We start from the raw sequence: 18,047 nt of genomic DNA on the forward strand, positions 1-18,047 counted from the left end.
CATAGTCATTCTCTTCTTTCCATTATAAACAGTCTTTATGGACACTCCAACTATTTTTGAAATCTCCTTTGGTGTGACGAGTGCGTTCAGCAAATCACACACTCTTTGACGTTTGCTTTCCTGATTACTCATATGGGCAAAAGTTTCTGAAAAGGTATGGATAATAGTGTTAGGTATGATTATGACATCAATATATGTTTGGTTTCAAAACAATTGACGTAGTGCCTGCTGAGAAAAAACAACTAAATGTTCATTGTAAATTTTGCTTCCCCACCCTGTAACCAGAGTTTTCTTCCACAGAGGTATTGGAGTTAAATATGTGATTGACAGCTCCAGTTACTGCCTGTACTGATCTGCATGTAGACCTACAGAGAAACGACATGGCTGCTGTCAGAACTGTGATACTTTAGCTTCAACTCTCAATCCGCTCATTAGGTTATGACACCATTTCCTGTTCCAGGTTCCCTTATGTTCATGGCTGGGTTCCCATGTCCATAAAACACATCCTGTTGTCATTCTATCACTCTCCATGGGATTTTAAAGAGCAGAGGAAGTGAATGAAGTCCATCATTTTAGCTCTAAAATTATTCTTAGCTCTAACTGCATCTGCAAAACCAAATCTTTACAGATTCCCCTACGATAGAATATGACTTTTATGAGGTGTTTCACATCCTCACACTTCATGCTTCATTTATCAGCTGTTTACCCATGCTGTCCAGTTCAGGGGAAGGTAAATAAAGTAATGATTTATGTCCATACACACAGCTGAGCATGAAGTGAAGTAATGTACTGCTGTAAATGAACCAGGGGCTTAACAGTATTGAAGACACTGACTGGAAAATCAAACTAATCACTGCATCTTAGTTAAATAAATGAATTTAGCTCCATGTGAACACCAACTGGTTCATATGGAAGAGGATTTGGGCCACTGGAAAAAAATAAAAATAAAAATGAAGGTCCAATATATATTGTTGTTATTATTATGAGAAAAAAGTCGGAATTCTGAGAAAAAAGTCAGAATGTTTTCTTTTCTGTCTGTTTTAGTCACATGATACACACAGGAGTTAGTACTTGATTGCATAACCATTGTTTTTGATGACTTTTGATGGTCTAATAATTTTTTCCACAACTGTATATTTGTTGCATTACTGCTGGTGAGAACCACATATCTGTAAAGTGCCAACTATAATAATAATAATAATAATAATAATAATAATAATAATAATAATAATAATAATAATAATAATCCTGCTATAATAGACGTTCTGTGTCCGATGTCCCGATGTTGCAGCACGGGAGGGCGTACAGGTGCAATGCCGCTGTTGCACCACGGGAGGGTGCTATCGTACAATGGCACCATGGGTACAATGCTGCTAGTAGTAGTAGTAGTAATAATAATAATAATAATAATAATAATAATAATAATAATAATAATAATTTTATCTATATAGCATCTTTAAAAACTGAGTTTACAAAGTTCTTTGACAGACAAAGCAAAAGTGCAAAACAGCAGAATAAAAACATAGAAAACAACAAAATAAAAGAGATAAGTACAGCAAACATGAAAACATGACTAACTTTGAATGTATCGTAGTGGAGAGAGCAGAAATAACATAACATGATGCTGTTAGATAAATGCAGAATGAAGGAATGGAATAAAACAACCTCATGCACTGTATGTCAATATAAGTGAATAACCAAAACAGGGTAAACTTAAATATTCAACTTTAAAAACATTAAAAAGAGACAACATCACATAAAGGCAAGTCTATAAAACTATGAGCTCACAAATCAGTCAGTTTTAAGATTTCACAATGCACTTTCTCATGAATCTAATCTTGTTGTAAAGAGTTTATTTAGATTAAGAAGGAGGAGGAATCTTTGCAACTGTAAAGGAACAAACAATATCAATATATCAATATCAGTCAGTGCATGGTTTTCACTGCACAGGAAGGAGGTAAAAAACTGTATTCTGACAAGAAACTTTGTCAGACAAATGCATTAAAGAGTATAATTTGCTTTTGACATGTAATAGAGTAGAAGTGTAAATTTAAGTACACTTACACTCCACCATTGCAGATTTGTGTATTCATACACATTCATGACATAAAAGTGTTGCATTTTTATGTAAAGGCTTGTTTTTTACTCTTAAAAATGTGCTTTTGTTAAAAAAAATAAAATAAAAAGAAGTGAAACTACAAACTGCCTCTTCATAAATCATTTACGTTAGAGACACAGTCCAGTAACGTTAATCTAATCACGGGGGTGCGTACTTTAATAAAGACCCCAATCAGCCGCTGAAGATTACTCACTTTGTTATGGAATTACAACACACCAATCTTGATGTTGATGACAAAAGGCCCTGTCCGCTCTCTGCAGCTTCTTCAGTTCTATGTTGGGATCCAATGACCCTATTAAAAATGAATGGCAATCTGTTAAAATATTCATCAAGTGAGTGAGGGAAGCAGGTCTGGGCCAGGCTGAGTAGGCGGCAACGAAAAGCCTGACAGAGAGACATAGTGTAGTAGTGAAGTAGTACGCTTGAACTGGAGTCTCATCAGGGGACAAAAAGAAAGCAAACCACGTTGACATTTCATTCCTCCTCCACTGTTTTGCAGATAACACGGTGGCTTTTAAGTCACCCATTAATTATGGCAGCCTGTTTTATCCTCAAATTCCTAATTAAAAAGAGGAAACAATGTTTTCAGATTCCTCAGCAGGGAATTTCTGTGCAGCACTCGGTGAGATTAGGATGATCTCTGTGTAGCATCTTTTTCCTTCTTATTCACTGATTCTAGTTGGAGAGTCGAATCTCCACCGGAGCTGAAGCGGCGCTTTAATTAAACCAGACGGCAGCGCACATTGCTCTGTTTTGACCTTGGCTCTCTTCCTTTGACGTGTAGTGGAAAAGAAGACAAGAATGAAGAGGAGGAGGGAGGGGAGCAAGGGGGGTGTTTTCCATAGTGGAGCAGCCTCATAAAGATAATTACCATTCATCAACATTTGATGGAAAATTACAAGCAAGACAAAGAAATTAAGCACAAAGAAAAATTAAACAAGTCAAATTATGTAATATTTCTCTTCCGTTGCCTTTCGAAAAACACAATACACGGTTCTAAATGTGATATTCAACATCATGTAGACTATGTCAAATAATACTTTGAGCATCTGTTGGTTGCCTTCTGGCTTTATTGTTCTGTTTCCCATTGTTTGTTTTACAGCTTTCATGGCTTCTCATTTTATTGTGTTTCTGCAGTACTCCTACGCCTCTGCAGCGCCCCAGGATGCCTCTTACAACGGAACAGTTCTCAGACTCAGCTGTTCTGAATCTTTTCGGTCCTGATAATGAAAATATTTTGATTGCTTGCATAGCGTTAGCAAAGCAATCATGTGCAGTGTCTGTTGGGTCTTATCGGCAAAACAACCGCGTCCACATTGTCGTCACCTCTTTGGTTTTTGAGAGAAGCTCTGTAAGAACATATTTACCTGCAGAGTGTTCACTGTTAGATTGTGCAGTCTACAGCTGCAGTACGGCATATGATAATGTTTCTATATGGAAAATGTCAACCACTCTCATCCTTTGACCTTTTTCCCTCCTCAGGCGCCGTATTTCTGGCCGTCCAACTGCTGGGAGCCTGAGAACACAGACTACGGTAAAGTCTTAGACAAAATCCTTTGTATTCTGAAGCTCTGGTTCTTCGTCACATAATTGAAGCTCACATTTACACACTACAATAGCAATACAACAGTTTAGTTTGCATCTCATATTTTCAACTGGAATATCTGAATGGACTGAGTCTTCATTCACTCGAATGCACAAAGCAGACTTTAGAAAGAAAAATTAGTCACACTTAATAGTAATTCTACATGAATTTTACATTTAAGTATGTTTCAATGGAGTATGTACTGATGAAAATAAGCCCAAATGTTTATTTATATTTTCCATACTTTAACCTATAAAGACCCAGTACCACTTTTGTGTCGGGTCCGAATTTTTTTTTTTCTCGATTTTTAACCCAGCTCATCTGAAAAATGTGGGAAAGCTGATGTTTCAAAAGCTGTAGGACCTGAGCAATTATATTTTATTTCATCAATTCTACTTAAAAATAATTAATGCCTTCCTTATTTCCTACAAAAACAGAATTCAGTGAAATACATTGCTTTTTAAAATTTTCCTAAGCAATTAACTAAAAAGTGACCCCATTTAGCTGATGTCACCCTATTCGATACCCGATACCGATACTTTCAGTGATTTTTCAAAGCTAAAATGTGACACCACACATGACAAATACTGTACATTTAACTGCTTTATTGTGCATAAACTTTGGTATAAAGCATAAAGACCCAGTGATACTTTTGTTACAGGTACCAAATAATTTTTTTCTTACTATTTAACCTTTCATAAATGATTTATCGCCCTTTATTCTAATATTATCCTCTGTATTTTGCATTTTTAGGTATAACTCATGTATTTTCTTATATTTAATTCACTGATCATGTAGATGTTCATTAAAGCTCAAATTAAAGTTGAAGGTTATTACACCAAAAACAGAGCACACTGAAGAAAACATGACTTTTTCAGTCCAATCTATCATTAACTGAACACAAACCCAGTGTGTCCATCCACTGTCATTGATCCAACTCTATGGGTTTTACTGCTGAATCAATGTTGTAGAAGATGACAGTGTTTCCACGGTAACTACAAAGCCTCTGAACGTCCAAATGGGTCATCTGATGACCATGAAAGGTTGAGTAACTGAATTTTACACTGATTATTTACATGTATTGATACAATTAGTGGATCAACAGGTATTAAACAGTTTAGATCAGTAAATTGTTTTGGTTGACGGTGGATGTTTGAGTCTTTATGGGAACATTAAAATGGTTCAGACTTCTCAATACCAAGCATATCTTTATCATTTTAAGAGAATTCATGACAGAAATCAGTAGGTGTTGCAGTTTGATGCATTCCGGGTTGCTCAGTTGTGTTTTAAAAGGGTTGAAATTGCTACATGGTTCTGAAATTGTACTAAATTGAAGTTAGGACCCACGTATAACAGATATAAATTGTTGAATAATAATATAAACTAACATAGAGGACCAATTAATGGTTGGGCGGTTATGTTTGAGGAATAAGGAAGTGCATTAGAAACACATTGTGACATAGAAAAAATAAAAAACCTATAAGTAAAGGAGAATAATGTGATGTTCTATTTACCCACAACCTAACACTACGGTCAAGTAAAAACCTTAGTGTGAGTTTTGATGTTTTGATGATGATGCATATGCATTTGCCTTTTTTTTTGTTTTTTTTTTTCCACATATCTCTTGAGTTTTCTTAATACAGAAACTGAGGAATAAATAGCTATACTCAATACAACTGTATGTGTGTTTTAAAGCTGTGTTTTCTTTGAAATGAGTACTAATCTACCCTTTGTCATTTACTGCACTTTGTTATAATAGTATTCTTTAAGTTACCACAATAAACCCTTTTATCCTTCCTTCTTTTGTTTCTATTTATATTGTTTTGCGCTAGTATTTTGTCAGGTATACCAGCAGCAGATATAACAACAGTCCAATGTGTAATAAAGTGATTGTCTTCTGGCATTTATTACACGTTGCACTATTGTCATATCTGCTGCTGTTTTATTCCATTATGCACCTCCTCACCTTTCATCACTGTTACTGTGCTGCACTACTGACATTGTTGGAAATAGCTTTGATTTCTATGCTTTATTTTCTATTATAGTTTATCTTTTATATCATTTTATCATTATTCTATTTGTGCTTTTTTTTTTTTATTGCGTTACCTTTCAACAGCAAGGTGGGAGGTCAAGGTAACTTTATTTATGCCCATAGGTGGATTTTTTTCTGCAGTAACAGGAGAGGATATCTGCATTATATAACATTAAGACAAAACAAAACACAGACACAGAGGAGAGTAACAAATACACATGGGCAAGTACTGACAGAGGCTCACTGATCTGGACTCAGATAAAGATAAAATATCAAATAAATTAAAATACCAAGACAAAGAGAATGTCAAACTATAGATCCTTAGAAGACTTCAGTGAAAGGTTTAAAGGTTAAGACGTGCACAACAGAGAGAAACATCATCTGTATTCTCTGTATGTCCTGTTCGTCTAGTGAATTGACAATAAAATATCTTTGAATCTGTCTTATTGTGGATTTAGAATAGTGCAAAAGAGAAATACTCAATTAAGGCAATCCTATGTTGCATGTACATATTATTTGTTATGCATATTTCTCATCAACTTTTTGTATATATTAGTAGTTTTGTAGTACTTTAGTAGTATATGTATAATTTTTATCTTGTAGCTTCAGTTCATTGTTTACATTACAGTACTTTGTGATATTTTTATACAGTCGTTTTTTTTTTTTGCACTAATTGTTTTCTTGCTGCAAAATGAATTTTCATTGTTCCTGTGACAGTGATAATAGAGATACATTTTAAAGATAATAAAAAATCTATTCTATTTCCACCACTGGCTCTGGTTTTTAATGAAACCCTCCCTGTTAGTGTGGACTCTATATATATCAGATTATATGTGAGTATAAATACAAATGGTTTCCACTGAGCTGTGAAGCACAACTTGTACCCTTTTCCATTGAGTGGAGGAGTCAACAGGATTATTCAGTCACTGTTCCACTTCCTGCACCTCATCCTGTCACAGATGCAGCCATGTCTGAAGTTCAGGCCTCAGTGCCTCTTCACACTCCACCTCATAATCCTAAAGTGACAAAAAAGGTGGACAGGTGGCTTTCTCAAACCGATTATACCGTCATGGGGAGAGGGGAGGCTGGTGCAGGCAGATGTATGGATGAGTGGATGTGTAAACTGGGTCTTCGATCCCCTCTGTGTCTTTTTCAGCCATCTACCTGTGCAAGCGGACCATGCAGAATAAAACCAGGCTGGAGTTGGCAGATTATGAGGCGGTATGTGCACAGATCTTTCTCTTATTATCAATCCATATGTCAAGCTTGAAAAAGGAAAGCTCAGCCTCTTAAAGGATAGGTGCATTGTTGTGAGACTCAAACTTTGCAAATGTTAAAAGTTTTTGATTTTTTTTTTTTTTTTTTTGGCTGCATCATAACAGGAGAACCTAGCCAGGCTGCAGAGAGCCTTTGCCAGGAAGTGGGAGTTTATCTACATGCAGGCTGAAGCCCAGGTCAAGTACGTGTGCTCTGTTACCATAGAAACACATGAAACTACAGTGCACACAGTCATTTACACCTTAGATATAAGATAAACAATACAGTGTAATCTGAAACAGACATCACAGAACATTTTCAGACAGATTCCATTAACCCTCATGTAGTAGTTTCATAAAACATATCACCTTTACAGTGTGAACACCACAGAGGTCCACTGTTTTCTGTTTAGAAACACAGGACAATATAAATGATGGAACCATAGCACTTTTATCTTATATGAGAAATTGTACAGTGAAGAAAAACAGAAGAGGAGAAAAGCTTTAAAAAAAAAAAGAGAGAGAAAAGTAAACAAGACACTACTTATATTCAGTGTCATCCTGAAATGTATCTATGTCTATTTATGTTGCTTATTTCAGCGTCAAAAGCCACAATTTTCAATCAGCTAATGGTTATATATAAGCATTTTTATTTGCTTAGCACACTTTTGACCTTATTTTATCTGCTTTATAATTGGTAACAATATGGATGCCTTCCAAACAAAGCCATATCTACTGTATTTATATCAAAATATAAATGGGTCAGTTCTACTATGGAATGAATGCCATTAACCTGGGTCATCTGGTTTTACCTCTTCAAGTCCTCGCTGTAGATTTAATTAATAATTACATGGTGTTTAATACATTCTATAAATTATTAGAAGAAGACTTGACATATAAGGTTAAAGCTTCATCTAGAGTTCTTATAAAAAACAGAATCACTGTATTTAAAGAAGGTATGGTAGCAAACATTTCATTACATAATATTATAGAGTAGATTTTTTTTTTTTAATCAATGTATTTTTGTTAAGTCTTTCAAACATACAAAAAAATAAGACAAACACAAACATATAACAAAGGTATAACATGCCACAAGTCCAAAAAAAAAAAAAATTAAAAAAAAATTAAAGGGTTCTACAATGTAATTACTCAATCACTTTGTACACATATTATCCAAAGTCAAAGTGCATTGTCAGCTGTTCTATATAAGAAATAAAAGGATGCCATACCACATTAAACTTCCCCATTGATCTATTCATTGTATATCTAAATATGGAGTAGATTTAACAATTTAATCTAGTGCTCTAAAATTGTCAGTTTTCACAAAAAATAATTTAGGTTTAGCAAGTTCTTGGATGGGTCTATTTCTGCTAAATCTCTAAAGGTAACATTTAGTTAGATTTACTTCAATACGTTTAGATATTTACAAGTTACAAATGTCTATCTAGTTATTAATTTATGACCATTGACCAGAGATCAACCCACCAACCTAAGGGTTTGCGAACAATTAGTTGTAGCCCACTGTGTATGTGTGTGGACAGGGACGATGAAGAGATTAGAAAGTGATTTTATGACTCAACAACCATTAAAAGCAAGTTCTGTTGGGTTTCTGTAAACTGGCGTAGAGTCTGGTTTTGACCAAGTCTATATGTAAAGCGTCATGAGATAACTTTTGTTATGATTTGGCGCTATATAAATAAAATTTGATTTGATTCATTATCAAAATGTCATTAACTTTACAGAAAAAAAAATCCTTTATATTGATAGATTTGTTTCTACAGGAACTGGTTAATATTTAATCACTAAATGATGTAAATATGCTTCATTGAACCACATATTTGTTAAAACAACCTATTATTTCATGTAATGGTTGTTTAACCCTTTCATGCATGAATTATGAGAACCTTAATCAAGATTTTTTTTCCTAAGTGTTTTTACTCCTCTTTAGGCATGAAAAAAAAACAAAAAAACACCGCAATTGAATTTTTTTTATGAACCTATTTTTTGTGGAGTTGCAAAAATGTCCACTTAGCTGGACACCATGTATTTAATTTTTGAAACAAAGAAACGCATTTACTGATATATTGTGTGAAAACGATGAAATACATTTTTTTAATGCATCTAATCTGATGTTTTGTCACATTTTAACATACTCTAATATTAGTTATTACTCACTTTATGGAGATAATATGCAAAAAATTAAAACTTTTTAAGAAAAACGATTAATTACAGTCTAATAACAATAACAAGCAATTGATTTACACTCAAACATGTTGTCCTGCAGATCAGGTTTATCCAGAACAGTAAAGTTACAGTAATGGTATGAATTGCAGTGTATGGGATGATACATAGGCGTCCACTGTGTTGGCTGATATGGAACTAAAACAATAAAATTCATGAATATATAAGAGAACAGCTGGAGAAGAACTGTCCACTGTAGTGACCACTATGCATGAAAGGGTTAATGAATCCCAGTCTCAGTTTTTACAATTTCTATGAGGTCAGTGAAGCAAACACTGCAGATATTATGAAGAAACAATGAAGCTGTTTGGCTGTTGATAAATGACACGTATAATTTGGATAATCTCATGAAAAATCCAGCTCCATGTGGTTTAGACCTATGACTAATCTTATTGAGGTATCGATTAGGACTAGAAAATTTCCAGAGGGATGTAATAAGATGTTTCAGATCCACAACTGAGGACTCAGAGACCTCATATCCTCATACAATCAGGCTCTGGAAATAAAGGATGAACATCACTGACATATTCTGTAAAGATTTATTCTGCTTCTTTCAAGAGCTTTGTTCATTTAATTTTCCATCAAATGTTTCAGCAGCTTAGTCACAGGCCCTGTTATAGATAAATCCAGTCAGTAATCCAAGACAGTAATAGAGAAGCTAGGGGAATGGTGAATAAAAAGACAACACATCATAGATCTACATATGGACAATTACAAATCAAACCAAACACAAATCAAATTAACTGGAAATAAAATAGTTTTTTTTTTTTGGCTGAAAACCAACCTAGATCTGTAGATGTATTTAACTGCAATATGCATTTTATTGCTTCTTTATGTGTGGTCTATAGTGGTTTTATGGATGACATTTGTATATTTCGATTCTACAGTGAATGTAAAAACTCATGAAAGAGCAGAGGTTCAGAAAATAACTGCGAAAACTTCATTTATCGCATCAGTTTCTATGCTCTGTATTACAACTGCGAGCGACAGTTTCAGTGTTAAATAAGTAACTTCAGATTTGTTGAACACATAATCCAGGAAATGTGCAGGAAACATGCCAAACTGCATAACGCACACTAAAAAAACTCATGAAATTCTAATACTCCAGACACACACTTTCCTTTTTATCCTTCAATCCGTATTCACCTGCTACATCCAGTAAAGCTGTGGGCTGTGATTTCTTACACTGACTGATGTAATCTGCAGAATCGACAGAAAAAAGGATAAAACTGAGAGGAAGATCCTTGATAGTCAGGAGAGAGCCTTCTGGGACGTTCACAGACCTGTGGTAAGATTAGTTCTATCCACTGTATCCTCAGCTCCACAACTTAAAAATAAAACTTGAAATCTCAGACTAACTTTATGTTTTTATGGTCGTGTTTCCTCCAGCCTGGATGTGTTAACACCACAGAGATGGACATCAGGAAGTGTAGACGCCTTAAGAACCCACATCGAGTTAAGAAGGTATTAGTAACAAGTTCATGAAATATATAGATGGATTTTTTCTATCGAACTCTATAATGGAATGCGTAATTATATTGGATGGATGGATGGATGATAGATAGATAGATAGATAGATAGATAGATAGATAGATAGATAGATAGATAGATAGATAGATAGATAGATAGATAGATAGATAGATAGATAGATAGATAGATAGATAGATAGATAGATAGATAGATAGATAGATCACATTTTAAAGGGGCCAAATGTACTATTTGTACTTTCTTTTTTTTTTTTTAATTAATAGAATCACTGTTTATTTAAAGCAGAAAACTATTATTCTCATATAACATTAACATTTGGGCAAACTGAGCTGATTTGACAGGTGATTCTATTTATTTATGTATGTATGTATGTATGTATGTATGTATGTATTTATTTATTTATTTATTTATTTATTATTCAAGAAATGAAAAACAATATATAATGCATTTTAGATACAGTGTCTTGAATTGTTTTTCTTAGTTTAACCAACTGAATCCACATACATACATACATGCAAACTACCAGTAAACATGAAACAAAACAAACAAAAAAACATAAATAAATGAATAAATAAGGGACACTTTCACATGTTATTTCTAGCTTACAGGGTATATAATGTCACGGGAGGGTGTCAAGCCTATCAAAATACAAAATTAAGAGGTCCCATAACTTATGGAACGTTCCAATTGTTTCCAACTTTTTCTACTTTCACATCAGAATAGCCTAAAATTATCAGTAGAGTCCTTAGAATAAAGAGCTTTAAGTTGTGCCAAAGACTGCATTGTATTGGATTGTAGAGATGTGAACTGAACATACTGACACTGACAGTCCAGTGGATTTATGTAACCGCTGGAAGGAGTAGAGAGTCATTCTGTTGGTTTGTCATGGTGAGGAAAGCTATCAAAGGATCAGAAAGTGACCAGATGTGAGGAGAATCACTAAAAAACAACTTTTAGAATCAAAGAAAATTAAAAGTTATTATGTGATGTTATCATCTTTCTTAAGTTGCGATTTGTTGATCCATAGTTCAGACTAAGTTGTGACAGTTCTGGCATTGTTTGGATGATTCAACACAGATCTGTAGTGCAGCTACTGACAACACAAACCTATAGAAAACAGATGATTATGGTTTTGCTGTGTTTTCTGTCTTAAAACAGAGCTAAGCTAACAGAGCTATAATGTTAACTATCAGCTGACTATCAAAGTGATAAAAACTGGAATCAGTGTTGTTTTCACCACTGGACACAGCTCTAATTGAAAACCATGGAGTTTGATGATGAAATGGTAGCGTTTATTTTACACAAGTGAGTTTGATTCTGAGGCTTATGAAGGTATAAAGTTATGTTTGCTTGATTCACTGTTTGCTGATCCACAGTTCAGACTAAACAGACTAAATAGATCTTTAGTGCAGCTACTGACAAGACAAACCATATGGAAAACAGATGTAGTTTGTGTTTTTACTGTGGTTGTTTTCTGTGTAAAAACAGAGCTAATCTAACTGAGCTATAATGTAAACTATCAGCAGATGCAGCACATGAAATAATCAAGCATGTTGTTATTTTGTCTGTCAAAATAAGTGGGTATGAGTTATAGTTTGTACACGAAAACATAGTACCATGTTTTCTCTCCAACCTGTGGCATGATCAGCATGTGCACAGCTGTAAATTTTATAGATAGCTTTTTTGAGTTGTCTTTATTTTTGATTTTACACTTCTTTTGTTGTTGTATGCATTTGTACTTTGCTGCTGTAAACCTGGAATTTCCCCTTGTGGGAATAATAAAGGCATATCTTATCGTACTTTATCTCATCTTATAGTACTTTATCTTATCTTATCTCATCTTATCTTACTTTATTTTATCTTATCTTACTCTATCTTATCTTACTTTATCACATCTTATCTTATCTTACCTTATTTTATCTTATCTTTATTTTATCTTATCTTATTTTATCTTATCTTACTTTATTTTATCTTATCTTATCTTACTCTATCTTATCTTATCATATCTTATCTTACCTTATTTTATCTTATCTTACTCTGTCTTATCTTACTTTATCACATCTTATCTTATCTTACCCTATCTTACCTTATTTTATCTTATCTTACTTTATTTTATTTTATCTTATCTTACTTTATCTTATCTTATCTTATCTTATCTTACCTTATTTTATCTTATCTTATTTTACTTTATCTTATCTTATCTTATCTTATCTTCTTTTACTTTATCTTATCTTATCTTATCTTACTTAATCTTATCTTACTTTATCTTATCTTATCTTATCTTATCTTATCTTATCTTATCTTATCTTATCTTATCTTATCTTAATACAAATGTGTGTAAATAATGAGCGTTACACTTTATTTAGTGAGTGATACAGTCTGTGGATACATAGTGTTAATTTGTTGGTGGTTTTGGCAGTCTGAAGTGTGTTCTGGTACGTGACCCCCCCCCCCCCCCCCCCCCCGATGTTGAGAAATTAGAACATTAGTAACCAATTTCAAATATATCCATGCTAAATTAGATTTTCTGTAATCATCAGTTTGTGCCAGTTTTGTTTTTTTTTTATACCAAAATGCTTGATTTTACCACTGTTTTACTTTGCACACTTCATCTAAATAATATTCAGCGCACGTTTTATCTTGTGTTTCCCTCCCTCTTCCTCGGCGTTTTCATGTTCGATCGATGGGTTCAGTCAGTGTACGGTTTGGCAGAGGAGGGAACCCAGTCTCAGAGTCCCATCCATACTCCCTCACACCACAGCAGGAAAGGCACCAAGGAGGATGTGGAGAAAGAGGTAATTCTGCAGATTCTCCACAGGATGAACTGACCTTTTAATAATTTACAAATCGCTCGACAGATCTGCTGTAGTACTTAAAAAAAAAAAAAAAAAAAAAAACATTTTCAGTTATTACAGAGGATCAGTAGCCTGTACTGTTTGTTTTTCATTATGTACCACAAGGACTCATTGTGCAGGAAATCTTGCAAAATCCAGACAAATTCGGGACAAAGGTAGATAATGAACAGGCTGATTAAAAAAAATCTTAAAAGGTTAACAATCCTCTAACAGTATCAGGAAGGAAAAACAGGTCTTAATTATGAGGAGCAGTGCTAAAAATACCCCTGACAGAGACGGAAACCGCCAATCATCTCAGCCACGGGCCATGTAAATGAACAATAATAAAGTGGTATTTAAGATATTCATAGTATTTGCTGTACTGCTGTTTTTGTTATTTTTGAGAGAAAATAACTTTTGTTTTTTCCTGTTTCAGATCTTATTCCTGCACGCTCAACTAGATCGTCACTGTATGAAGATGTCCAAAGTTGCTGAAAGGTACAAGAAACTGCATTTTTGTTGCTATTTACAATATTTCACATCCTGATGTCAATCCTGATCCTAAAAAAATAGGGAGCGAAAATGTCATCAAGGTGTCATATTTATTCAGAATAAAAATGTGTGCGGTATCACTGCCCTGTCCACACAATATGGATATCTTGTAAAATTAATTTTTCAGCATTTGGGCCTCTTGTCCACATGTAAAGAGCATTTTAGGTCCTGAAAAATACAATCTTTTAAAGGAGTGATATTTAGCTTTTTTAAATGGAATTATGCATTTTAAAACATTTCCCTGTGGTCTACATAAACTGTAAATGCTATACTTGGGTCTGAATTCTTCATTAATTCAACTCCACAGGTCCATCTTCAAGCCTATTTCTGAGTAATGACACCAGCAAGGTCGTTTTGAGCGCTGGCCCTTTAAATGCAAATGACCCCACCCCCTTCCAGGTTGTTGATTGTACTTCTCTGCCCCGTTCAGCCACTTGAGTTCGTTAATACAACCAACAACTGAACATTTTAGGTAATCGGCTCAAAGTTTGGATATATTTTCAGTTTTTAATACAACCGCTGCTGCTGATAAACAATTATGTCGTACTCGGAGAAATGTTCGTCAGAAGCCTTGACCTTATATGTACAAACATTGTGATGTAATTAGTTATAGACATAACAAATTAAGCAGGAATTATACTCAGTGCCAATGAAAACGCAACACTTGAAGATTCTTATATTTTTTTAAAACGATGAGGATTTTTATTCCATAAGCTCTTTGGAATTAATCATAGGCCATTTCTATACAGTAAAAATAAAAAATCGCATCTGAATTTGTTGACAAAAAATAAGGATAAAGAAAGAAACTCAAGGACCCCCAAAACCAAAAGTCACAAAGCGGTCCCGGAGGTGCTGCAGCTCAATGTAGCGATCCTGCTGTGGCGTGGTCACACGTGCTCGTCCAGGGTGAGGTCTGTCTGCAGTTGAGCCAGTTTCTTCATGCCTCTGTTGCATCCTGACTATGGTGGACACATTGCATCCAAAACGGCGCGCCACCTGTCGAGCAGAGATTCCGGCCTGCAGGAGAACCCCATAGCATGGCATCTTTGGTCATGTGTCAGTCTAGGCATCGCTGAGTTATTGCAAATGATATTCGTGCTTTTCAGCTTGCCTTTACATACAGAACATGACCACTCCTTAACTGACCACAATTCCTTAAGTTGAGCAGTTCATTGCTGAACAATGAGAAAAACAAGTCTTATGAATGCAGACAAGTTCATTCAAGTGTGACAATAGCTCAACCCGTCTCAGGTTGTTAAGAAATTGTCTGGGATTATCTTATACAGGTGAAACTTAAACATATTGATGCAGCTCAGGAACAATAAAACACATTCAAGTGTTGCGTTTTCATTGGCACTAAGTATAAAACAGGTTGTAGAAATTTACTCGATTTTTGCCAAAATGAATATAATGATAGCTTTTCAACACCTGGAGGGTTCAAATTCAAACTTTTTGAACTATTAGGGTCCAAATACACAAATAAATGAACCAAAGACTAATAAAAGTGGGTTTTAGCAAAATATGACCACTTTAAAATACCCTCAAAGAAGAAAAAAAAAAACATGTACTTTTCTTAATCACTTTCCCAGACACTTTTCCAAAAATGTCATAGGGTTAAGGGAAGGGAGACTTATTATGGATGTGGTCCTGAGAGAATCCAGTGGCATTTACGCTCTTAAGATGAACTATAAAAGCACACTTTTCCCTGTGTATTTTTACCATGAAGTTTAATGCAGGATATGAATTTGGACAATGCTGCAAAAAAAGTGTCCTCATTACCAGAACTGGAACAGAAACAGACCTAAATAAAGGCTAAAGCTGCACTAATAGTCTGTTGTACTCTTATTCATTTACATGTAACAATGTGGGTTCTGGATCAACACAAATGAATCAAAATAATAAATCTATTATAATAAGTCTGTGGTTCTCAGTCTTTTTCTGCCCCCCTTTGGAGGACGAAAAATCTCCAGGCCCCCCTCAACCCCAACAACATTGTAACTGTGGTGCAATTATAACTTTTATTGAAAGAAACACCAATATCATAACAACACTTTTTGCTTTTCCTTGAATAATTTTTTGTTCAAATTAAAAATAACTTCTTTTCTTTTTTTCCTATTTATTCAAGTTTTATGACAACTTTACAAACAATAAACAAACAGATGGAAAAAGTTCAAATTACAATGATGCTACAAGACTGGTTTCTGTAATATATGCTTGTGCAACATCACTAGCACACTGAGATAGTACATAATGTTGCACAATAGCTCATATTGTATAGTAAAATAAAACACATAAGTATGTGAATCAAGAATGTTATTTCTTTACAAAGTGAAAAGGAAGACAAGCAGAGAAAGAAAAACAAAATGATAGATATCCATCATATTATATATTTAGGTCTAAATTATACTGCACTCCTCCATTTCTGCAGGAAAATATGAATAACTTAGATTTTTGCTTGAACAATACGAATAAACTCAACCAGACTGCTCCCTGAGACAAGATTCTTCCAAATAAAAATTGGAAATGTGCCAATTATCTTTCAACTATAACAATAAAGTTACTTTTTTTTTTTTTTTTAGAACAACAGGCACTTTTTGGTAACAAAGATGAACATTTGAACAATATCAGTGGCTGTAATGAGCCTGTTTCTGTTGCACATCTCAGAACATTAAAGTGTAAACTGAATAAACTGTGCAAAAACACAAACATGTCACATTTTTCTTTTCCAGTCCAATCCTTGTCCATTCTCCAAGCCTAAACTCTTTGTCTAGTCTAGTGTCAGATCACAATGGCGGTAGATTTGTTTGTCGTATGTCCCCCCCAGAGTACCCGCCCCACAGTTTCAGAAACACTATAATAAGTAAATGTGCAGAATAATGAAATATATAAAGCTATAAATTGTGTCTCTAAGTCCACTAGGCTGCACATGGTCATTCTTTAGTTGACTTGGGGAAGTAAAAACACCATCTAACTACATTTCTACGAACATTTTAATCCTCAGATACGCTTTCTCAGTTGCATCTCTCTGCCTGCTGAAGATCCACTTCACATTCACTGTTTACAATTAAGTTTTATTAAGGCGTTTAAAGGAGCCGAGAATGAATGAATGATATTCCTACAAGCTGATAAAACACCTAAAATGAAGATCTAAATCATGCAAACTAAGCACAGGTTCTGCTGCATTAACTTCACATTCTACACCAACAAGTGTTTAAAAGAACAACATATATCAGTGTATTAGACAGCTGAGGCAGAAGAAAATGTGTGTCCTGTCTTGTTTATCATTTGTTTTCATTAACATCAAGTTGGCAGATGATGAATTGTGCGACAGCGTTCTCTCGTAAATGATGATCCAGTGTGTCCTCTGCCAAAGGAGACACTAAAGGAAGCATTAAAACTCCATTCCTTTGCATGTAGACTGTTAAGAGGTCTAAGCATGGCTGAAACCAGATACTTCAGGGTCATTTCACTCAATTAAGAACACTCCTAATCAAAAACGGTGATTCAGACCCAGTGTTTTACCTACAGTCCAGTATCATCAGCATGGACACATATGGGAGGTGGATGCATGTACTGGTGTTATGATTAAGGGTGTAAGAAAATGTCGGTTCTGCAATATATTGCGATATTTCATTTCACAATACTGTATCGATATTAAAAAGTACCGAATTGATATTTTTAGATATTTATTCAAATGCAGATATGGCGGAGGTTCATTTTTGTTTATTCTTTTTCTTTTTTGTTTATATTTTATTTATTATTATTTAACGTTGTTTTATTAAATAATGGTATTTGAAGCATCCTAAAAGCACTTTTTACTGTTTGAGAGAGGCAGATGTTAGTTCCTTTGTTGAGATCATACAAAAATATTGTTAAGATGTTAGTTATGAACTAATAGAATATGAACATTTGAGCAGGATTTTAAACTGTAATGTCTGTG

The 18,047-nt window shown here is 34.4% G+C and overlaps 1 protein-coding gene and 1 long non-coding RNA gene across 3 annotated transcripts in view; one reads left to right on the forward strand and one right to left on the reverse strand.

The window, feature by feature from the left end:
* Positions 1-18,047, forward strand: part of LOC115414738 (regulator of G-protein signaling 6-like) — a 232,363-nt gene that overhangs the window by 179,740 nt on the left and 34,576 nt on the right. For both annotated transcript variants that reach the window (XM_030128019.1, XM_030128020.1), the window contains exons 6-12: positions 3,602-3,653; positions 6,893-6,957; positions 7,119-7,195; positions 10,440-10,521; positions 10,623-10,697; positions 13,415-13,516; positions 13,992-14,053. In XM_030128019.1, coding sequence (XP_029983879.1) covers positions 3,602-3,653; positions 6,893-6,957; positions 7,119-7,195; positions 10,440-10,521; positions 10,623-10,697; positions 13,415-13,516; positions 13,992-14,053 — 515 coding nt within the window. The remainder of the gene's footprint in view (positions 1-3,601; positions 3,654-6,892; positions 6,958-7,118; positions 7,196-10,439; positions 10,522-10,622; positions 10,698-13,414; positions 13,517-13,991; positions 14,054-18,047) is intronic.
* LOC115414740 (uncharacterized) overlaps positions 1-18,047 on the reverse strand; it is a 59,383-nt gene that overhangs the window by 35,278 nt on the left and 6,058 nt on the right. The window lies entirely within an intron of this gene.

Source organism: Sphaeramia orbicularis, chromosome 24, assembly GCF_902148855.1.
Source record: "Sphaeramia orbicularis chromosome 24, fSphaOr1.1, whole genome shotgun sequence".
In the NCBI taxonomy this organism is placed as follows: Eukaryota; Metazoa; Chordata; class Actinopteri; order Kurtiformes; family Apogonidae; genus Sphaeramia; species Sphaeramia orbicularis.